The sequence below is a fragment of the Anser anser genome (genome assembly GCF_964211835.1).
Source record: "Anser anser genome assembly, chromosome: 13".
Classification (NCBI taxonomy): domain Eukaryota; kingdom Metazoa; phylum Chordata; class Aves; order Anseriformes; family Anatidae; genus Anser; species Anser anser.
Window position 1 is genome coordinate 18,710,164 of NC_139734.1, and position 24,505 is coordinate 18,734,668.

At 35.6% G+C, this 24,505-nt stretch overlaps 1 protein-coding gene across 21 annotated transcripts in view; it reads right to left on the reverse strand.

Annotated features, from left to right (window-relative positions):
- Positions 1–24,505, reverse strand: part of PCDH11X (protocadherin 11 X-linked) — a 490,740-nt gene that overhangs the window by 173,118 nt on the left and 293,117 nt on the right. The window contains exons 6-8 of one of the 21 annotated variants that reach the window (XM_083797761.1): positions 23,378–23,453; positions 21,732–21,824; positions 16,033–20,152 (exon numbers count right to left, since the gene is read on the reverse strand). The exons of 17 other annotated variants lie outside the window; for them this stretch is intronic. In XM_083797761.1, the coding sequence (XP_083653887.1) occupies positions 20,064–20,152; positions 21,732–21,824; positions 23,378–23,453 (258 nt within the window). In that variant the 3' untranslated portion in view covers positions 16,033–20,063. Of the gene's footprint in view, positions 1–16,032; positions 22,674–23,377; positions 23,454–24,505 lie in introns of those variants that run through there. 3 more of the 21 variants (XM_083797762.1, XM_083797767.1, XM_083797770.1) reach the window with 3 other exon arrangements.

The following is a 24,505-nucleotide window of genomic DNA, read 5'->3' on the forward strand; positions in this document are numbered from 1 at the left end:
CAATTATTGCCAGAAATAACGTAAAAGTGTTAGCTATTAAAAAAGTGTATTTTTTCTTTGAAGGATATTCCTTATGTAAAAGGGCACAGTAAGAAAAAAAAGTTACATAGCTAATTAAAAAACAACACATGCACACAAAGGCACAGAAAAGAAAAAAGAAAAGATACATTCTAAAATGATTTTATTCTAGTTTATAGAAATATCAAGCCTTCCTTCAAGCATATTAATTTACAGGTGGTCCAATTTCACCCATTTTTATTCCAAGCCCTCATGTGTACAAAACATTTAAATGCACATACATACATTTAACCTCAAGGTAGACTGCATTTAAATCCATTTTTTTTTAAAGCTGAGGTGTGGAGTTATGTTCAGGAGCATAACTCCACTGAGCAATGAAGTAAAAGCTATTGCTCTTATTACTATAATTAAACTATCATGACTGCCAACAGTATTTTTTTTCCATTTTTATATAGCCTGTAAAGGTTAAAAAGAAGAACAGAATCTTGTTTTATAGGTAAAGGAAAGCTTTAAAACAATAATTTATTGAAATAAATTATTTAGGTAAATATACCTGGCAGAAATAGATTCACAAGACAGAGGAGAGAAATTAAATAAACCAAAAAGCAGTACAGAAATGAAGTTGTTCCTTATACAGAGCTCAAAGGAATTATGAAGTCAAACTTTATGTAGGTAATATGCTTTTATTTACCATCCCTTCCTTTTTGCCTTATAAGCACCACTACTGCTCTTAATCACTTTGGTCAATGATTTGCTTGGCTTTTCAGGCTATACATTCTGCCAGGAAGGAAAAAGAACTTGCAAAATCCACTCTGGGCAAAAATTGTGAAATACTTTATTGTAGTAACATGAGTCTGGCCTCAACGAGTCTTTTAGTGTATTTAGATATTTGTGTGATACAAAGGATTGTTTTGTCAGGAGTCAAGAGAGACTAATTTTGGAGGAGAACACAAAAAAGGTGGTCTGCATGAATGAAGGATTATGGTGTAATGCTAGAGGAATCCCATCTGAAAACAACTTAGGATTCTGTTATCACAAGGTTTAAGTAGTATAAACTTTAAGGTGTAAGATAAAGTGTAGATGTTTTGCTCCAACATGAATCTCCATCTGGGCTGTTCACTGACATTAAACAGACATTTCTATTTTACAGGAGACTATGATTGCCTGATAAGAGAGACATGACCTTTCCTTTTCCTCTCTCTTTCCTCCACAAAAATGGTCTACTTCAAAATGTCATGGAAGTGTAAGAACTTAATCTCAAATCTGTCACAGGACCAATAGATTCATTGCCAATGCAGTATCTTCTTTTCCATTCTTAACATGCGGTAAATAGCAAATCAGCCTTTGTTTTCCTAATTAAATAAGCTCATGAGTTTACCCTCCACAGAAGTACAAAATGTAAATGACAGTGTCAGAGGAACTGTAGATTTACATTTTTATTATTTCTTTAGATTTTCAAAATAAATTTTAATGTCCATGATAATCCCCACACCTCTAGAGTAAACATGCAATAAACTATTTTCTTTGAACAAGTATGTGAGATCATGTTTTGTGAGATGACTCAGTTGGCAAGTGTCAAGTGGTAAGAGTTAATTTTCTTCAGAGTGGCTGGTATGGTGTTGTGTTTCGGATTTAGGAGAATAGTAATGCTGATAACACACTGATGTTTTTAGTAGTCGCAGAGCAGTGCTTATACACAGTCAGGGGCTTTTCAGCTTCTCGCTGAAAAAAAATATAATTATTATTTTCCTTTCCTTTTCTGTCTTATAAAACTGTCTTTATCTCAACCCATGAGTTTTGCCCTTTTTCCAATTCTCTCCCTCATCTGACTTGGGGAGAGTGAGCAAACAGCAGTATGGTGGTGAGCTGCCTGTAGGGTTAAACCACAATTTAAGACTGTGATTTTTAACTACACAATTATGTTTTACCAAAAACTAGCAAATGATTCTTAACAGTGCCCCTGAAACCCTTCAAAATTTAACGAAGGAGTACACAGTAATACTAATACTGGACAGTTCGGAAATAATACAACAGCCTATTATTTCTACTCAGAATGAGATTCTGAAGGCAGGTATTTGCTGCTGACTCTGAATAGCAGAGTACAGAGTGGTTATATATATAAACCAGCCTAGTTTTCAGACTGGAAGAGTGAGAAAAAAAAATTATAGTGTATTCAGTTCCATGCAGTTCTGTATATAAAACTTTGTTTCTTCCACATCTTACTTTATAAAGAAATGCATGCCCTCTAATTTAAGCCCTGTAAGTAGACAGGACTGGAAGATATTAAACTTAGATGTCAACTTACCATCTATTAATGACAGCCTGTATTTTGCTGGGTTCCTATTTATAGAATAAGGTTTAATGAATTACACTTGAATTCTCCATGTGCAAAGTCCAGAAAGATCCATTTATGTTTTCTCATGACTTTGAAATACTTTCTTCTTTACGATAGAGGTAATTTAAATTCATTTTTTTGGGAGAAAGTGGACATTTAAAGGATGTATAAAGAACATAATTCATTTGATTTTCCAGTCAGCTTTTCTTTTTGTAAGTGGTACTATTAAGAAAAGCAGAATTCTTCACTTCCATTTCCCAGTAAGTCTTGATTAAAATATAGCTATAATAGAAGCATTTTAATTGACTTCAGATGATGTAGAAATGTGGCATTATTACAGGTACTATCTGTTCAAAAGGGATCAATTGATTATCTAAAATGTTAAGAGCATAAGTTATAGTGAAGTCTTAATCTTGCAATGAGCTCGATGTTCTCTGCTTCAACCCAGGTGATTTGGCTTCCATTGACTTTAAAAAAAGGTTGAGAGAACGCAGTATTTCGTAAGATTGCATCTCAAATATACATAATCTAATACACATTTGTGAAGTACTACAGTTCAAGGACAAGACTGCTTAATCTCACAGATGTCATTACGTCAACTTTCTAACACCACTTTACTTGGTAACTTGCAAAATCTTTTGCTTAATTACTAAATGCAAGTAATCCAACAACATCAGAGAAAGATATAAAGAATGTTGTGTATTTCATAACATAATCCTCTTTCATTTGAATTTCTTTTGAAACTGTTCAAAGCTTGGGCGTGGAACTGAACCTCTTAAGAATTGCTCTAACTTTCAGTGGGAGCAAGACATAAAGATAATCAAAAAGCCTTTGAAGAAGCAGCTTTGCACCTCATTTTAGGATGTGACACAGCAGAGACCATGCACTGATGCCTGAGCGTGCTACAGCAAATCACAAATTAACAACTCATATTGAGCAGGCTGTCAATTATTAGCAGTCAACTGGCCTGTATTTCTGAAGCTCCCCTGATGCAACACTGCATAGGCAGCTTCATGGGTGAAGTTTCCAGGCATGCAGCATGGTGACATAATTGCTCAGTATGTTGGAAAATACTTGGGAAAAAACATTGTTATGTAGTGGAAAGCATCCAACTTTTAAAAAAGCCTAGCTTTATTTATGTGCTATCCTGCAAATTCAATTACAGGACTGAAAATTAGCTACAGGTTTTCTACTTAAAAGTGCTTGTACTCGTTTTAGCATAGACTTCTTTCTGTCTCTATGCCTAAATTATTCCATTAAACATAGGAGCACAATGACGATCTTCTACAGCTGCAAATTCTGCTCAGTGCTATCCTAATGTGGACTGGTCATATTAATACAGTGTGAAACTCATCTTCTCTGAAACATCAGTATTTCATTTACCATCAGCTTTGTGAAAAATGCCAATGAAGAGGCAGCTATCTATATACATGCCTGAAAGGGTTAAACATGCAGATTTCAATTACAGTTGTACTCAGTAAGTGGGAAGAGTGTCTATGTCACCTGGAAAGTGTCTACAGAAACACCTATAGATATTGTCTTTGAGTACAGTTTTACTAACAAATATTCTTTTAAAAGTTCAAAACCAAGGTGGAATCATGAGCTCATTTCTTCCTTCTCCTTCCCACTATGCTTTGAAATTTAATCAAGAACTACAATAATTTCTATTAAATAGTAATGTAAAATTAGCAAAAGAGGGAATTTAAAACAGAGGTGGTTTTTTTTGTTGTTGTTTTTTGACATAAGATAAATACCATGCTGGATAAAATTTACATTTTCTGTTCCTTGCAAATAGAAATTTACAGCTAAGAATCACAACAGTTTAGAAAATCTACCGTTTCGTTTCTATGAGCTCAGGTAAAATCTCAAACTGTGCAGTCAGTTTCCTCAATCAGATTTATACACTCTTCCTGGTCTTATTGCCCTATATCACCTTGGAATAGATTTTGTTGCAAAGACTTATTAGACCAAAAGAAAGATAAGCACGCTAACGAAGCTGTCATTGTATGTATTATAAACTAAGCTTGTAATGGGATTATTCTTTGGAAAATTTGTTAAAGAAATGAAGTTTATGGTGCAGCAAGCTTGGAGGAAAATTAATGAATTCACAGATGTTCACCTTAATGAACAACAGATTGAGAATATATTATTAAATTCAAAAGGAAAACTTTGCATATGTTGTCAAAATTAGGTTTTGATCTTTACAAGTGTTGTGCTCATGTGAATAATCAATTAATAATTGATTAAAGGCTTCCTCCAAATTTATCATGTCTGTACAATTTATTATTTATTTAATTTCTCCTGAGAACTCAATAGATCAACATGTGAATAGGTTTCTCCTGGCTACCTTCATATATAATATCAATCTCTGATAGAAAAAGTTCCATTAAAGTGGTTTAAAGTTAAGTTTAAGTTTTAAAGAAGTTGTCATATTTTATGGCTAAGCAATAAAAGCCTTCATAGCACAAGGATCCTTTTTGAGTAAGATTTTTTCACTTTTCCATGTTTATGCTAAGCAGCAGATGCATCAGAAATCCTCCCCTCAACATGAAAGAAGGAGGTGTTGGGTTACTGCACCAGAGACAAGGCTAATGCAGGTCGCTCGCCTTACAGAACGAAAGGTGGGACAGCTGGCAGGGACGCGTGGCCTGCTCCTAACTCTCACATAAAACCCAGGTTTCAATCCATTTGTTCCTGGTAAAAGGCCACCCAATCGACAAGGCAGCTAGGACATGTAAAGGTAGTGCCATGTGTAGCTGCAATTTATGGCATTCTAATTTAAGGAATGAAAGCAAACTGCAAATCTGTAATATGAAGCTACTTTGCATTTAATCTTCAAATAACTTGAAATTCACGGGTGGAAGAAAACCTCTACCAAACATGGAAAGAATGTTATATCCTGTCACTATTTCTCCCTAAACTGCAGCGTGGACTTTGGGCCAGTCTTGTAAGCAATGACATATTAAATTAACAGCAACAAACATCATGGAGCTTAACGAGCTCCCTGCGGCTCCCTGCGGATGTTGGTGAGGCACTTGCTGGATCCTTCCTGCTGACAACAAGCAATGCCTCAGACAATAACAACTTGTGCTATTTCAGTGGATTAACTATTCATATCAGCATCCTGAGTGTTCAGCCATGCAGCAAGACATGATGAGCAAACATTTTACACTAAATAATTAGATCTTTGTTACAAGAAGAAATGATATCCTTTATGTGACTTTTGCCCTGGCCTATAAAGAGAAGGGAGCACGGTATTTACTACTGACTGTAAAGGAAGAAACCACAGAACAAAATCAGCACTCTGTTCTCCATCAACAAATGGGCGGTGAAATGATGGTGAAAAAGGGTAATGTCAACTCACTCCATTAAAAAGAAGCACAAACAATTTTGCACCTGTGGGTTAAGGTTACTCTTCTTAGGTTTGTTTCACATCAGTTACCACAGCGTATATAAGATCCTTAGAAATAAACCTTACTGTATGGAGTGTGGCTTAGCTGCCAACCAGGGTTAACCCACAACACTTACATATAAGAAATGCATTGGGATTTGTTTCTATAAACTTTCTATATGTGACATGCAATAATATTCAGAAAGCACAAATAGAGTAAATATATCAGGATATTTTTTAAAGTCTACACAAAACTAGCCCGCATAAAACTAAGCCCACAAACAACCAAGAATATAGCCTAAATGCTGTTTTATATCTGAATCAGATTCCGTGTGTTGTTTTACAAGGAAAAACAAACAAACACACAAAACTTAAAGACAGACGACTACAGTAGACTACATTGAGAAAAGAACCCCCCCAAATTTAGACAAATTACAAAAAAAAAAAAACTCATTCAAAGCTATGAAAAGTCACAAGACAACTTCTTTTGAAATATTCTTCAACTGCTTGCTTCTTTTGGCAGTTACAATCTGGAATATTGCTCGTTTGTTCTCAAGAGTTAATACCCAAAACTCTAAGCAGGTCCAGCATAGAGCATAGAGCAAAGCGCACAGGGAAGAGTAGAGGAGTCAGTACACACACAGCTTCCCTCTCCGAGTAGCTGGCCACCCACTGCAATATAGTAGAAGATGAAATTTCTAGACAAACAACACCTGCAGCACTTTAGCACATTTAACTCAGTATTAGAGGCTTAAATCAGTTTGGCAACAAATTGAACTGGGACAGCTAGGGAAATGACTCTCCTTAGCAGCCTGCCCAAACCCCCCTCCTGGAGGATGCTGCTCTGCAGCCCCACTGCAAGATGTCTGAGCAGCCTCTCTGCTAATATATCTCACAGGCTGCTGGGTTAAAGGAAGCAGTTTCTATTTTCTTTACTCAGCTAAGGTTTGAAGAGAGGTGCTTCAGGAGTGCCTGCATCCTCTGCAGGGTTGTCACACTTTGCGAGGCAGGCCAACAGCTCTGCTGCCCCGCTGTAGTACAGAGCGCCTCGCGTATCAACATCCAAGGGGCTCAGCACTCCCGTTGGGTCTGTGCCTCCTTAATAACAGTTGTTTGAGCTGTGGGTTGGAATGTTTTGTCACAAAGAGTGGATAAGAAAAATGAGAAAAGGTGTTCAGCTGCTTATGGAAAAGGCCGAGGCAGAAATGCTAACATTATTCACTTAACGGAAGCCAGAGTTCGTTTGACTCCTAGTGAAATTTGGTAAATGTTAAGTGAATTTTAATGTTTTCAAAGGATTCAAAAAAAAAAAAAAGTGTGGAGAAGTCTTACTTTTCTCAGGCAAAATCTTTGATATTATAGAATCAAATATGAACCATCAACAATGATCTATGAGGAAAAGTTGTGAAAGTATGTTTTAGATTTATAACCCTGTCTGTATTAGCAAGCTGTAACAGTAAAGTGAATTCATGTCACCATAAAACCAACTAAAAGTCTCCACACAAAATCAACGTAATTTTAGCAGGACTTAAATAGCAGAGCTTATTTTCCAAGGGATACTGGAAAATACAGAAAATTCTTTTCTATACTAGTTCTCTTTCATTCAAATTCCACATTTTTCAAAAGTTAATAAAAGCCTGAAACGATTTCCAGGTTTACTTTAGACGAGCTGGTTTTTAATACTAATAATTTAACTTCGAGCTGTAGAGGCTCATCCAGAACATTTCACAAAACTATTCCTCACATATCAATTCATTTAAAAATATTCCAGATAAGGGCATACTTTAACAAACCTTTCATCTCTAAAATAATAATTTTTAACTTGGCAAAAAGGCTATCTTGTTCAGATGCAAATATTCCCAAACCTAGACAAATGGAAAATGAAATAATGTACTTAGAGAGGGCTGATAACGGAGCTTGTAACAAAGCATTATTTTCCACCTAGATTTTGCAGACATTGGAAAATATGCTAGACAAATTTAAATGCATATTAGCTTGTAATGGAAAATACCCAGATACTCCATAAGATGCAGCAAAACCAGTGAGAGATAAGCTGTTCTCAACTGTCTGTATTTGGAAGTGGCTTAGAATAGTTCATAGAAGCATAGAATATCCTGAGATGGAAGGGACCCACAAGGACCATCGAGTCCAACTCCTGGCTTCACATAGGACCACCTAAAAATTAAACCAGCCACAGTACATACAGAAAGAGGTCATCAGAGACAGTTGTTTAATAGCTTTATTAATTCTGTTCATTTATTGCAAGTCCTCAACCAAACTGGACATTAATGCTATTTTCTGCAAGACATCCCAACAAACCTAGTCCTCAGATATGTAGCAAATAAGTAAAAAATTGTATGGACGAGAATTGGGTTACCTTTCACTTTCTCAGCAGACTTGCACATCTAAGCATAGATTTCCTGTACTTATTTAGATTAGAAGTGATTAAATTATGAAACAGAATGTAATTGCAATGAAAATGCAATATATTGAAACAAAAGAAGCAATTGTAACTATGTAAAAGTATAAATTCAAAGACTACATAAATATAATATTTTACTGTGAAAGGGAATGTTTTTGAAATAACTGGGATCATAAAAACAGTAATGATGCTGAAGACATACAGTAAAGCTAAGTAAAAGAAAATTAAAGCTATATTACAAGAAAAGCTCTTTTTCTATAGATATGGTCATAGGTGCCAGTGATACCACTCTCATACAACTATTCCTATTATCTTTTGCCATTTTAAAACTACTTTGAGGCATAAGAATAAAAAGAATAAAGATGATGAGTATTGAACAGTTGAGTCTACACAATAGACTTGAGCTGGCCCTTGTCTTCTCTTGAGGGAGCTGCTGAGATTATGCTGTTTTTTTTTTTTTTTCCACAAGAAATGGATGACTGAAGTCAGCAAATATTTTAGACAAAACCCAGCTTTCACAAGTCTAGTCAGAAGAAAATATTTCTGATATTTTATTTTATTTATAAGAACGACTATTCATTTTATGGATTTAAATACAAAAAGTATCACTAAAATGAAGGAGACCTTTCTGCTCTCAAGATCTTCAAAAGAACACTATTATTATATAAAATCGAATCAGACAATATTTTCTGGCTTAGAATACTATTTTTTTTCCTTAAACATGAAGAACAGATGAATTATGACATTTTATACCATCATTTATGAGTTAGTACTTCTTTGCCACGCGGAACATTATTACTGGAAGCCAGAGATGAATGTACAGACATACAGGGACACAAAAGTGCTTTATATGTTTGCCAAGATTATAATTTGCTGTATACTTAACATTCAAGGCTAGAAAGGCAATGTGCTTTCAAATACTGTTTTTCTAGGAAAAAAAAAAAAGACTGATGTTCTGATATTTATGTCCCTAGAAGACAACTTTCACCTGTTTACATATAATCTTTATGAAAAACAAATACCAGAGCAGACTGGGGATGGAAAGCAAATGGACTGTCCTGATAGTTAATTACAAAACAAAACAAACAAACAAACAAAAAAACACCTTATTTATATTTGTCCCCATTTTTGGTGGTAAAGATTAAAAACCTGAAGGCTGTAAATAATACAGTTCTAAATTTGTAGTGAAATATGAATTAAATAGTTACTAGGGAGTTCACATGCTTAGTTGACTCTGAGTGAGGCAGCCTGACCTTGGCATCTTGGCATTCTCCAGTTGACTCACAATCATTCCTGGAGCAGTGGTTTGTATAATGCTTAAGGAGGTATTCCCCTCCACAGCAAGTCAAAAATGAACCATTGCTCCTGCCAAATTTTAATACAACTACATAATTAAAGTTCATATTAAATAGAAGAAACACTCTTCTAAAATGATTAAGTATCTCCTGCCCCAATTTTTAGGACAGAGGTGTCCAACATCTACATTACAGACAAGATTTTGTCTTTTCAACTTAAAAGCATAAAATTAAAAGGTGAACAAGAAACAGCATTTCTTTTAAATTTGCAACTTTGCAGTTCTCAAGACACTTTCTGCCATATCTAATTTGAATGCAAAGTTCTCACTATCTGACTATCTCACCTTCCTTGGCCAATGTTTCTGCCAATCCAATCAAGTTTTTATAATGATATAATTTTTCTAATACTTGAGAGCATCTACAGGCCATAACCAAACTTTTTTAACACAAGAAGGACCAAATGAGACAGCTCTATACCTATCGTGGAAAAATCTTTAAATTTCACTCATTCTTTATTCCAAAAAAAGCATTTATTTCTCCTAAACTTTAACGGATGATGTACATAGGTGTTTATAAAAAATCAGACAATATAGTAAATTAAAGGAGCATTTTTAAGCCACATCAAAAACATACTAAAATGCCCCTTTTTAAAGCTGAAACACAAGCAAACAAACACACACACACAAAAAAACAAATCTTGTTTTCAGTGAGAAAAAATGTGGGGAAAAAAAAGACACACAATCATTTTATGACTCAACTTCTTGCCAGTCATGACAAAGAAAGTTATTTATGTCAGTGGTTATTTCTTTTATTTTTCCCCCTAAATTCATGAATAGAATTGAAATGATATGAGAGTGGTTTTGATTTCTCTGAATCAAAGTTATGATTAAAAATTATAGCCAAATTTCCATTTCCCACCTTTCTCTGTTAGATGCATATGATTTGTGACACACACAAAAATTGTTGTGTGCACATGCCTCTTAACTTACAAATTCACTGTGAAATGTATTCACATCTTTGAAAGTCTCATAGATGCAAGCCTTAGACACAGTTCTATTCAGTTATTAAGTAATACACGGAAAGCTTGAAGGCAATATAAAGTATTTTAAGACGCTGCAGCAGGGTGCCTGCATGCTTTGTACAGCAGTCCAGTGTGCAGTCAGCAGACTGCAACATCACAGATGAGAAATGAGAAATTTTGAGGGCAATTGAGCACAATGAATTTTCACAGTGGATCAACACAAAGTCATTTAGAATGGGTATTTCTGAAGCACTGATACAATGAACACATTTACGGTGTTCAATGGCCCTAAAAATTCACCCTCTCACCTGTGGGATAGCTACTGTGAGTTCTTAGCTGTTTGTTGTTTGTTTTTTCTTTCTTAATTTATAAGCAGTATGCCTAGCCATACATCTACATACATACGCGTATGTACCTTCAATGTGCTGATCAACTTGTTGGAATATTATTAAAGAAAACATATCATAAAAGAAAAGCTTCACTGAGCTTTAAAAACGCTGATGCTTTTTGACTCTTTCCAACTGCAAAGTAAGCTCCATGATAATGGCAAGCCTCTTCTCAAGAATACAAAAGCAAACAAACAAACAAACAAACAACAACAACAAAAAAAGTGAGCTCCAGAAATCTGATTCGCTTAAAGAGAATGAATGGGAAACCATTATTCTCTCTCGTTCTTTTCTTGCAGGGAAAATGATAAATTGAAGAGCAGGGTCACCATCAGCTAACTGTCCAAAGATTTGAGAAAGAAGCCCAACCATGCTGAAAGGGAGTTACAAAACACTTTCAGCTTCCAACAGTTTGCCTGTCATAGTATATAGGATGGCACACATATACTCACTAATTGATTCTTAGTTTTCTTTTGGGGTTTTATGCGTAAAGTCATTTAGAGTACTAACTAACAAATATCAGATCCGCACTTTTTACCAGCTACTTCAGGTGACTCAATAACTCATTTGTTAGTACAGGGCATTTTAAGGACATTCCGTCTTTGCATCAAGCTCTTGCTTTGGTCAATAGCTAATTATTGTATCTGTAGGCATGGTAACTAAAAAAAAACAAAACCAAATACCAACACTGTCCAAATTTTATTCAGCACAGTCTCCATGTTTCTCCCCTCAGAGATTAAGTACCTTAAAGAAACCACCTTCCTTCTATTTCTGTGACCAATGCTGGTTATTTCTGAAATAACAGTAAATGCTTCATTAATAACAAGTTATCCCCCCTATTCCCCCTTGCTTTGACTACAGAATGGATTTGCCACATACTTTTACGTTAGTGCTTTCAAGACCCGTCAAACTAACCTTTTTTTACCTCTGTAACAGAACACTATCAGTGCTTTGTACCTTTACCACAACTTGTCAAAACATTTAAGTATGGTAGAAATGGGAGACTGGAGGCCACCATTTTGAGATTATGCAGAATTTTGACACATCTCTTTGCCATTTGGAGGGAAGAACTTACTACTTTCATCTTATGCAGGGGCTGCACACCAACCATAGCAGTTTCTTTTCCAGCAAAGCACTGAAGAATGCATTGCAGTGTAATAAAACTGTCCTGAGAAGGCAGAATAGGTCTATACTAAACTTTGTTAATATAAGAGAGCTCATAAAAGGCTATAGAAGATCTTTTACACTTTCTGTCAAAAAATCACCATTGCTACTTTGCAAAGACTCATATTTTATAGAAAAAATTGTTGTTAAAAAGTATTAAACTTTGTTTGATTTGCCACATAAGGTGACAAATGATCATCATACATAAGATATACATCTCTGGATTTAATAATACAAAGTTTTAAGGTATTAACAAAAAATCCTGTTTTGTGGTCTGACGTTCTTTGGAGAAGTGTTGCGTTCTCGATGGTACGAACAGTGACAGAAAATAATACTTTAGTGACCATTAATTCTCTACATTTAATTTCATAAGCACCGTATCCAATACCCTTTTCCATTACAGAGAATTTCTATCAGTAGAACCAGAAACAACGCAGTAAGTAAACCTCCTAAATCTTCAGTTCATAAGGCTGTTGCAATAGCTGCCAGAGGTATCTGAGGTATCACTGAGGTATCTCCTTACCTGCACAAGTCCCTAAAGGCTCTTAAGACCCCAAGTGTCTTCAGGTTATTGATAGGTATTCACTCACTGCGTCCTGGTATGTTTAATAGCCTGATGCCAGTCCTCAGTGCCAAGATGGAAATAAATCTCTGTGAATCTCAGAGATAGGCAAACGCAGGCTGTCAGAAGCAATTGCAGTTAGGAATGGGAAAGCAGAAGTTCATCTGCAAAGCTGTTAACTTTTTGACTTTGGAGTTTGACAGTTGAAATACGATAGGGAAGAGAGTTGAGGAAATACAAAGTGCGTAGATTAAGATGCTATCATTTGTAGCAAATGTAGCATTCATTTCCACTGACACCCATTCCTACAAGGATAATTTAAGAGAGTTTATTTCTTGAGTTTCTCTGAGAGAGTTCTGAGGTCTGGACAACCTTCACCAGTGTTTGTCTGGCTTTTTTCTCTCATCTTACTGTTTTTTTTTCCACAATGGCAAATATTGGCCAATTTGTATGAGTATCGAGTATCTGTGCCTGAACAATCAGTAAAAAGAATTGTCAAATGAAAAGCCTCCCCCACACAACTACTTTTTTAGATGTTGAATACATTTCTGACAGGTTTGATGAGAAGAAAAAAAATCAGTCAAAGAGTAATTTTGATTGAAAGTAGCCTATTGAGCTCACCCTGTCCAACCTCCTGCTCAGAGTACATCCACCTAGAAGAGTTTGCCCCAAGCAACGCCTAGTTCGATTCTGAATGTCCCCAGGGATGTAGATTCCAGAGCATCTTTGGGAAATTGGTTTGAATGTTTGACCACATTCATGGTGAAAATAGTTTTCCTTTAATCTAACCGGATTTTCCCACTTTGTACCCTGATTCTTTTGCCTTTCATTCTACCACTGCACATCTTTGAGAAAAGTCTGACTCCATTTTTTCTCTGCCCTTTTATTAGGTAACTGCAGATTAGGTAACTGCAGACAAGACCTTCCCTTTACCTCCTGTTCTCCAAGCTGAACAAACCCAATTGTCTCAGATTCTCATCACAAGACAAGTTTTCCAGATTGCTGATTATCTTGGTGGCCTCTGCTTAACATCCTTTAGTGATGTTCAGCTGAATGGAGGGGAACAATCCTATCTTTGGACCTATTGACTGCACTCTTGCTAATGTAGCGCAGCACAGCATATGTTTGTATTATTACATAGGTAGCATTTTGCATCTGAAAATCTCATTCCCAACCAAAAGATCGCCCAAGTCAAGTTAAAAAATAAAGCAAACAAAAAACATGCAAGTCCAAAATAGGCTATGTTTCCAGAGTTCAGGCTCTGGAAACTTCTGTTGTAAAAGTTATTATGTTAAACACTGTCCTCTGAGGAAGAGCTGACAGGAAGAAAATCTCAGAATACAATAGAACACTGTACAATGTTTTTCACAGCTCACTCCAATCAGCAACCAAGGGCATAACCTCAATAAATTCTTAATAAGTTAAATGCTTAAGCTACAGATGCTAAAAGATCATTAATATCTAACCACCAGAATACTGCTTCTTTTGTGGAGTCACATACAATTTTTTCTATACTCAACACAAATGGTAGAAGCAAATATTTCAGATACTGTGATAAAAGCTGTAAAAATACAGATTAGTTTAGGTGTCAACATTCTAACAATCTAGATCATAATTGTTTTAATGTTTTATTATATTCTGAAACTATTACAGAGATGAAACTGATGATATCATTTACTGCACATTTTTGCTCTAATTCTGAACTTCATTGAATTCACTTTGTTGCAGTTGCCCAGACAAAAGGATCATAAGCCCTGTGAATCCTCTTCCCATACAGTGAGCAACTGTTGCAATATAACAGTTCCTACATCAGCCTTGTCAGCTTAATGAATGTAAAATGAGAATAAAGATATGGCTTGTGCTTCTTTGCAGACACATCTCTTACTCCGAAGGGTGAGCCATAAAAAAGCAACGGGTAAAATGGCCCCTTGGATTATGACTGCCCTGCAGGATGTTCTATATACTTCTCAGACAGAGCTCAAGAAACTCCAGAATCGTCCACTATCCAACTATCCAGTCCTTTGCCTGGAGTTTTTCAATTGCAATTGGAATATAATTTTGTTAACTTATCTTTTCATCATATGAATGACATTTTATAATACATATTCTTCTGTACGAAACGGACATATATTCACTGAGCATGAACAACCATTCCTTCTCTGCTTCAACACTGTGTATTATAGCTGCACATTACTTGGCAACATATTTTTGTTTTGTTCTGTTTTTTAGGTGGCTTTCCTAACAAAATCCTTTCAAAAGCAAAAGGCAGACTATAAACGTACTAAGGTTAAATCGGCTTAAGACATTAAATTGAAAGAGAAAGTTGAACTATATTACGCTATTGTAAGCATCACTTTGTAAGTTAAGGTTACCTTTCTCCACGGCAACTCTAACCAAACTGCAGGTTGTTCATCTAAAACGGTTAAGACTGCAATTTCAATTGTTGGCTTCACTCATATTTTCACAGGAAAAGACATCTAAAAAAATTTAGTTACAAACAATGCACAGCACAAGACATGCGCATTGCAATGTACTGGGGTCCATGGAAAACAGTTAGATGCGAGGAGACAGAAACATTTTAGTATCTTATTGGAGCTAGCAGGCTTTCTATTTATTTGTGCAGCATTCTTTTCCTCTTTCTGAAAGCGTAACAGAAATAGTGCCCACCTGTCCTCCTCTGCTCCTATTACGGCTTATCTTACACACAGGGGAAATGGGAAAGCTCAGCAGTCTGAGCGCCAGCGAGGGAGTGACATACAAAAAACGAACCATTTTTTATATTGCTATAAAAGTAGAAGACAATATAAAGGCAGTGCAATGCCAGCTAAACTGGTGTAGTTGACAGGTATATGGATTGAAAATATGCCGGCAATTAGAAGCCTTGGCTAAAAAAAAGCGAACATATACAACTTTCAAACTATGCTACTGTCTTAACGCATTTCAGCAGTCTCTGAGCTTTGGCATTAGTTACCAGCTGGCAAGCAGGGAGAACCTGCCCTGGAAGAGGGCCCTGTGTGGTTTCTCTCAGATCTAACAGCCCTTTTTCCTGGTAGTGAAAGGGGTCAAACAACTTTCACTTCAAGACAACCCCAGGGAAAGGCTTAAGGACTCTCCCAAGGAAGGCGGCAAGTATGAACAGCAGTCCTTCTCTGGTACCAACGTAGCCTTCACGGGAAAGGCTTTTGCTCTACTTGGGTGAAATACTCATGCATCACCTGCTATGTTGTACTGGACCTGCTGGACCTGTCCTTGTCTGAGCAAGCCAGAGCCCTGCCGGGGCCCGGGCTGGCACAGGCACATTCCTGCAGATGGCTGCTCTCATCCTGGAAACCTGGAGGAGCTGCAGTCCCAGGCTGTCCCCTGGTCCTGCAGATAGAAGCTCTGATGGAGAATATCAAAACTTTAAAAAAAATAATAATAAATAAAAAAATCTTACATTTCAATATTTTTTCCAGATAGGTAGGCAGGTTTTGAATGTGGCTTTCGGGGCTTCCAAGGCCAAGAAAACAGCTGATTCAGTCAGGATCTCGGGGGCATTCTGTACATTGCAAGGTTAAGGTTTTATTTCCTTCTCTGGTAATTTGTCAAACATATTGTTATAAAGAGTTACAGAATCAAAAAATGTCAGACAAATACAGAAAAGCTTTGAAACCGTTTGTGATAAAGCAGAAGTAACAAGTACAGTTACAACAGCTGCATGCACAACTGTGTTTCCAAGGCAACAACTCACAATCCTTACAGCTAAAAAAAAATCCTGTACACCATGGGGGAGTTGTGAAATTAGGGAGACTCCAGCTAAAATAGAATATAGAAAAATAGACTAAAACAGAGAAGCAGCAGGAAAATTGAAATTATGAAACTCATGCTGTGTTTAACAGCTGGAGCCTGACAGAGCCTTGGCTATGTTTCGGTGAAGTCATGGCCTCCAGATCTGTCACACAGGTTCTGCTTTGTCCCTCAGGTTCCAGATTGACCATTCACGGTGGCCACAGGAAAAAACACAAACAAACAAAAAACTATTAGCCAAAAATTGGCAGTGTGTTCACTGTCACTCTCTTTACTTGCAGAGTAAAGGCACAATCCTGCCCATGTTATTTTCTGGCTTAAGCAAGCATGTAGCCTATTAGCAAACCAGTGCACTGTGATAAGCAAATTCTTCATAATGACCTCAAAGAACAGAAAAAAATGTCCATTATTTTTCTTTTAATATTACTGTTATGCTTATGTGACGATAAAATGTTAAAACTTTGGATCCAACAAGCTATGTTTGTCTTGTGTGAAGTCATTTATAAGCACGCTAAATTATTTAAAAACAACTGGCAAGTTTGCACACAGAACTTCCTCAGCTTTTGAAAAGCTGCAGCTGCCCAATTCCCACCACCTGACCAGCGAATGTGAAGCTGGAACATGCAGTGAAAAAGCCTGCGAGATTTCTAGCATGGAGAAAGATGAACACTTGCACTAATTTCTAGTTACGTGCTTACCTGCGTCTACAGGATAAGCCAGCATTGTAGCAGAGGCTCATTTGTAAGTAGTGTAGGTATCTCTTAGATGCACTGGATTGTATTTTACATATCTGGATATGTGTGTGTGTAAACCATAAATAGAGAAAAATAAACCTATTATTAAATGTATGTTAAAAGCATGTAATTAAACACCATTGCTTTTTTAGATTTAAACTGGTCATTTTGCTGCTTTTAGGTCCTTGCAGCTACTGAAATGGGGCGTTAACACAGGATTTAGTGATTACCATTAGTATATGCTAAGTTTAAAGTTACTTTCAATGTTCAACTTTTGTCTCTAAACAATGTTGTCTTTTAGTTCATATTTGGCTTATATTCACTTACCCTGATTTTAAATTTTTTTAAAATACAGTCAAGTGGGCACGTTGGCTGGCTGGGATTTATCAAGGAGTCCTACACATTGCTTAGTGTGTTGACTCTGGGTGAGATTTGACTGATGTACTCTGCAGTACATGGAACCAAATCTGTGTGAGCAGAGGGGCTGCCGTTCGTCTGTCTCTGAGGAGGAACTCCGCATGACTTCAATGTCTTTTTTCCTTTCTCTGGAGAAAAGAGCTTCCATTGGTACTAGCAAGATGTGCTCAGAGATGAGAACAGGCTGAATGCTGTTTGCAGTCCCTGTGGTATTCCTATATTTTTAGTCTCACTATGTTTCCTCAGCATACATAATAGTAGAATGATTTGATATTTTCTAACAATAAAATTGATATTCAGAATGTGCATTTAAAATAAGCAGCTACACTGAAAGGTTTAATACATCTTAATGCATATATAATGACCAAATTTCAAATTACAGGTCTATATTTTCTGCAGATTTTTCCTGCAACAGGGTACCAAACATAGAAATGTTGCAGAGTCTATAAGATGGCTGATGTATGGGTATTTGTTAAATATTTCTAACTTGAAAAGACAAGAGGCATTCATCTTCCCTCTAAAGCATTTGAATTTGCAGTGTGAAGATTAGGAAGATGAAAAATCAAGTTACAGAACTTAACAGATATTTCATTACTAGCACCGTTAGTTGGTACGCAGATGAAAATATCCTGGACAAGTAAATAGGCACTAAGCAGATTTACATAATGGTAAACAGGAGTCTCCTCTGTTCCAGTTGTGTGAATCTAGGGCAATATGACTGAAATCAATAGAGTTATTTTGCGTTTCTAGAGAAATAAAAGCACACCTTTGCTTAGTGCTTCTGCAGAACCATTGACCATGTTTCTGTGTCATTGGTTCAGCTGTTTGTTCTACTCCTTCAATTCTTTTCAAGACGTTAGTTCTCTTATGCCTTAATGGTAAGTGGCGTATTACAAATATTTGCTTTGTATATTATTTGCATTTATTGCATGTAGCAAAGCTTCCAGTTAAATCTTAACACTCCCGTCCCTTCACATCACCATTTCCCACTGTTCATCAGTGCTCAGGACACAGAAACACTGTGACTTGATGATCATGGAATACATTTCTCCCCCCTAAGTAGCATTTCCTATTGAGGTGCTGATCAAAGACTAGGTGACAAATTCTATATCCTGATGCTATTTCTTTCTTTCATCAAGTTGGTATAAATAAGAGATGACTACAAACATCTCTCTAGACATACCCAGGGAATTTTTAGATCATGATCATTGTGTTTTGTTTTTTGTTTTTTTTTTTTCTTTGTTATTTATGTGAGTAAAAACAGATTTTGATTGCAAGGCAAGACTTCACAAAGACGGCTTTAGATTGACTAATATGAGCTGTGATCTCTTCCATACCTTTTTACTGTTAACACACTTTTTCATTTTAACAATGATATCTGGGCCACAAGGAATGATTCATGAGTCTGAGAATCATGAAAGTGGCAGAACTCAGGCCAGTGCTTCCAGCCTACTCAAGCACTTGTATTTTGATAGTTAAAAACCTTGAAGGAGACATTCACTGCTGTATATATTACATATACTTATTCCAGAGAGAAAGCAGAAAAGCAGCACAATGTATATACGCTGTGTTGAAAAGAGCTAATTTTCACAAGCTAATGAAGTGACTAGTGAATTTTAATGCTTTGTGAAACATTAATCAGTCATTTCTATTAAAATACTGAAGATATTACATACTATGTCATAACCTCTATACCTTCAGTGATACAAAAGCCTATAAAAAGAAATATGAATATAGCCTTAATGGAATATGTAATTTTTTTCACAGACTTTGCTGTGCAATTTTCTCATACCTTTGTTAAAAATGGGGCTACATTGTGGATTCCAAGTCGAGCTTGTTTAGTTTTTAGTATCCCCCCAACCCCCCGCACACACTCTGACCAGTACTCATGTATTTTCAGAGAACCCAGAGCTGAATCTGGTCATAATGAAGTTAGTTAAAGAGAAAAATCCAATAATACCAATAGCAGATGGTTTGGATCCACTCTTTTCAGGAAATATTGGCTTTCAAGAAAATACAAATGGATTAAAAAGCGCCACATCCCTTTATGTGAGAACAGATTTTGCCTTTTCTACTGAAGGTATTGTTAACAGCTCAACACAAGGGGAAATAGCAATAGGTTCTCAGAGAATCAAAGCAGCATGTATATAACAATGCTTTTGTCTTTGATGATAAAGCTAATGGTTCTCTACTTTCTAAAATGCCTCTGTATCTCCAATAGATTTTCCATACATTATTTTTCAGCCACTTCTACTGGACAACGTGAAGCTTTCTTAGAATTACAATCAATAAATGAAAATATAAAAGTCTTTATTTACACTACCAGACAGGGGCTCTAATGCAGTCCTTGTAGTGCAATACATCACAGTTCTATAGCTTTCCTTAGGGTTTATTCTCTCTCTTACACAACTGCAAATGGGTTTAAATCAAACCAAACACCTAGAGACTTTACAGTTGTATTTTTCTATCCTAAATGAGTAGATGTTTCTTTACCTGTCATATACCCAATCCATACAACAGTAAGAAACAGTTTCAAAGTATTAGGGAGGAAAGCAACCAGTCACACTGGCATATCCTCCAATCTGTGTGACACAATAGTTTGTGCTGACATCTCTTCTTTTCTGTTTACCAAAAAGAAAAGAAAGAACACATATTTAATTGCCTGTATCCTTCAAAAGGAAGGAACTCAACTTACTCTAAATATATAAATACAAGTAAAAGTAACTACTTGCAAAAATTTTAGAATGAAATAGCCTTAAGCCTTTCCAGCAGCATCTGCACAGATTGAACTAGATTAGATGCTAAACCCATCATTTCACAATTCAGATACATAGTATTTTATCTGTTTAATAGGTTTCCTTTTTTCTCTTTGCAACTCAACAGCAATTACAAGTGCTATGAATACTGATACAACATAAAAACAAGTCACTTTTTCCTCATGCTTTTTCCTTGAAATCTCTCACAGATATTTAGGCACTAGTGGTGTTACAAATAAACAATTTCACCAACATGAATGATAAGGCTGTGGACAAGAGATGGCTGAAATGTCAAATATAAAAAGTCCTCAACAATAAAGACAGGTTCTTAGGATAAAAATGACAGACATACATGAGAGAGAGAGAGAGAGACAGAGGGAGAGATTACAGGGAATGGAAGATAAAAACCTTTTCTTTCAGCATCTAAAAACAAACTACTGCATAGATACCTATGTACCTGATTTCAAAAACCCAGACATAGACACAAGTGTCAAGCAAATGTGAGATTACTTTTGCACATGGAATATTAGAAAATTTTCAGATACAAACACAACACACATTAGCACTAAAGCAAAACTGCCAGAACTGTGAGCATGCTTCCTTTGCCTTTTCACATGTTACATTAAGGCATACCTATTCGTGTTTAGCTTTTCTTAATTTCAACTAATAGTTCTGAGATATCAGTCTGGATGCTTGATTTAGATATGTTGTTTCAGTATAATGAATATAGCCTATATAATAATATAGCCTATAAAATGAATATAGCCTATCAAATTTAGAAAGAAAGGAATATTAAAAAAATAAAAAAAAAATCAGGAATTTTGTATTTACAAAAGACTATCTTGTCAATTCCAACTCATTTCAACCAATAATTTGGCCTTCCTGATAAAATGTCATATTTTGGTGGATGCTCTGTTTTAGAATATCTGTAAGTTGCCCAAATTTCCAGACCAATTTACAAGTGAAATACAATTTAAAACACAATGTACTTTAATTCAGCCTTCTTATTGCTACTGAGAAGTAGGATGCTCTTTTAACCATTCTATTCTGTTCTATTCTATTTTGTTCTGTTCCATTCCATTCCATTCTAAATGTTTTTGTTATAACTGCACATGAAACCGGAAAACTAGATACTGAACAGTTACTTTTCTGTTCCTTTGCAAAGTAATTGTCTTCCATATGTTTTGTTTTTCTCCACATTGAAAATGTACCTAGTCATACTCTAAACATGTGCTCTTATTTCAAAAACAAATTATTTAAGACATTATTAAAAATTTCAAAACAAGAAAAGGAAAAAGTATCAAATAAAGGAAAAGTATTTATCAACTCATATACGTACACTCAGTAGTAACAAAAGAACAAACAGTGCTACTTTAATAGACAGATGAACACTTATGCAAGTGTCCTAACATAAGCACAGGTAAAACATGGGCATTTTTCTCACGTATTGTATGGTTCTCTTCCATTTGGAGTTCACTCCTGCAGAATAAGTATGTACTCCAATGGGAGGCACGTTGTTCTGGATAGGTATGAATACCTACTTCAAAAAAAAAAAGATGGCCTGGAACACAGATTTCTAGATAAATGGTCACTATCGGTCATGACACAGAGTCACACTTGTAGCAAATTAATGTCTTTGTAATGCCTTATCATAAGATGTATTCTTAAGATTTTTTTAAAAATCAACATCGGACTAACACATAGGTAATATCTATGCAATCTAGCATCCATTAACCTCTCAATTGTATCATTTGTAAAATGTGGAGGAGGATCGATTCCTCTTCCAGAAGTAGTGTAACAACATTATCAGATTTATAGTGTTAAAATAAACATAATGAAAGAAAAATAGCTAAAGAAGTGTATATCATTTATATCCTTCATGTAAGAGAAATTTAAGGAGCTGTCCTGAGCTACTGCAAGCTTGGAGCACTTGGAGCTAATCTACCTACCCACATGACCATGGCTGCCCTTTATTACTGTGACCTTCCAGCACTCTGCCATATAATTCTATCTTTAAGATTATGATCATTCCGATGGCTGTCATGATCAAACACATCAATTTGCTGTTATCTATTTTGGACAGAAGTCCCTGCAGTTAATTTTTCTAACATAAGCCTTTGTCTACTTTTCAGAAATTTTGCTAGCACTGCACCTAAAAGATTTCAATTATCTTCCTGTCAGCAACATTTCTTTCTCATGGTTCACATGCTGGTCACTGGAAAAAATAATAATAAAAAAATATATATATACATATATATATATATATATATAAATGCAATTTTTACCAATCAAACCTTGTAAAATTCAGGTTTCCAAATTGTTACACTTCAGAACTTTGAAGAACTCCCAACAACTGATGTAACCGACAAGCAGCACAAACCGGTACCTAATGTAGAAGAGCCTAGGTTGGATCCTAAATAACTGTATTCATTTACTACTTCTATAGTTCAATGGCTGTGATGACTTGCATCTCATTTTGATTAATGAAATCTAGATTTTTGACATATTCACAAATAGTATTTTTGAATTATTTTTTTTTAATAAGATTTTTTTTTCTGCCAAATTGATGGTTGCAGAAAGACAGTTTCACTGTTACAACTGAAAGCTGTTAAAGGGTTTTAATCAATGGTAAATCTGTTTCACCATGCACGGTCTTTCCCGTATCCCATTAAAAAGCCTCTGTCACACAAAGAAAAGGCTGCAAACTGAACACACTCTTGTCACGTACCCTTCCACAACCCATTTACTTGATTTTGATGACAGGAGTTAATTGTGTCATCATACACACACATATATTTTCATATACACACCATCAACATACATACACGAGTGAAATAATAAGAAATAATGTTTCTGAGTAGTCACCGAAGCAATCTTCATTGCTCACACTATCCCATGTGTCTTCCAATAATTTGACAGGGAAGTATCTTGACAAACAAAACTACTATTTTTACTGCCTAAAGATGATTTTCTCTTGATAATCTGTTGCAGCTTCTGGCCTATAATTCTTGCCATCTTGAGCAACTTGTGGATCATCTTGTCTTTGATACTTTGGCAAAAAGCATAGTCACTGTCTTTCTACTGCCTTACCTCCTGTTTGCAGCTGTTGGTGGTTGACTAATCGACACAAATTCCACTTCCTACAGGCAGTTTTTTGACTGGGACTCTGCCACACAAGGAATGAAACCAGTCAGAGCTATTTTCCACTTCATAAGATTAGAGGAGTTTTAAAAACTGTCAGTCAGTTACAAATGCAATTGATGAATACAATTTCTGCAGCTGGATTCAATAATGCCCATAAGATTTGCATGAGGGTTTAAATTTCTGGTTAACAGAAGAAATTTCATGGAATTAATACTCCAAAGCTTCCCAGCTCAAATTCTAGTCAATCAAAGACTTTTATGAACACAGAACTATATATATCCATATATAAGTATATACTTCATCAGCAGGCATGTAAAATTCACAATTTTACATGATATATCTAATAACTATGAATTTTAGGATAAGATTCTATTCCCAATTGTGCTAATGTTATATGTGGAATTACTACACTAGCCAAATGCATTAATTACCCATAAATCCCATGTTAACCATACATCTTTGTGAAAGTTAGGGAAATTGAGAAGGTGAAAAACAGAAGCATATAATTATTATCTAAAATTATGAGTAGAACAAAAGTCCATTGCAAATATAACTCACTGGATTAAACAGACAGACAAAAGTTCAATTTCAAATTTTACTGTTTATAGTTTTTTGTATGTCTAGTATCTGAATTTGTGTTAAAATACATTCCAATCATCCAAATGAGTTTTTCTGAATACCTAACAAATTATACATTAGATGGAAATCTGATATTATTTTTCTAATTATTTTATACAGGTGAATAAAAAGAAAAAAGTGCTCTAGTACAGAATCATGGAAATCTACCAATAACTCTAATGAAATTTTGTAATTCATCTTTGCATCCACAGGGATTAAAAAAACTGTGTAGCACATATTTAACTTTCTTTGACACTAACTCCATTTCTTCCATAATCAAATTGATTATACATTTTGAGATACAACATTTCTACCACTGTTTCCTTTTTACTCTGTTATTGTCAGTAGCAACTTTACTGTATAAACAAAATCACACCTTGTGCACTGAGATCTGGAAGTTCCCTGCAAATTGCTGCATTATTAATTGCTAAGTCAACTAGTGACAATGGGGAATCC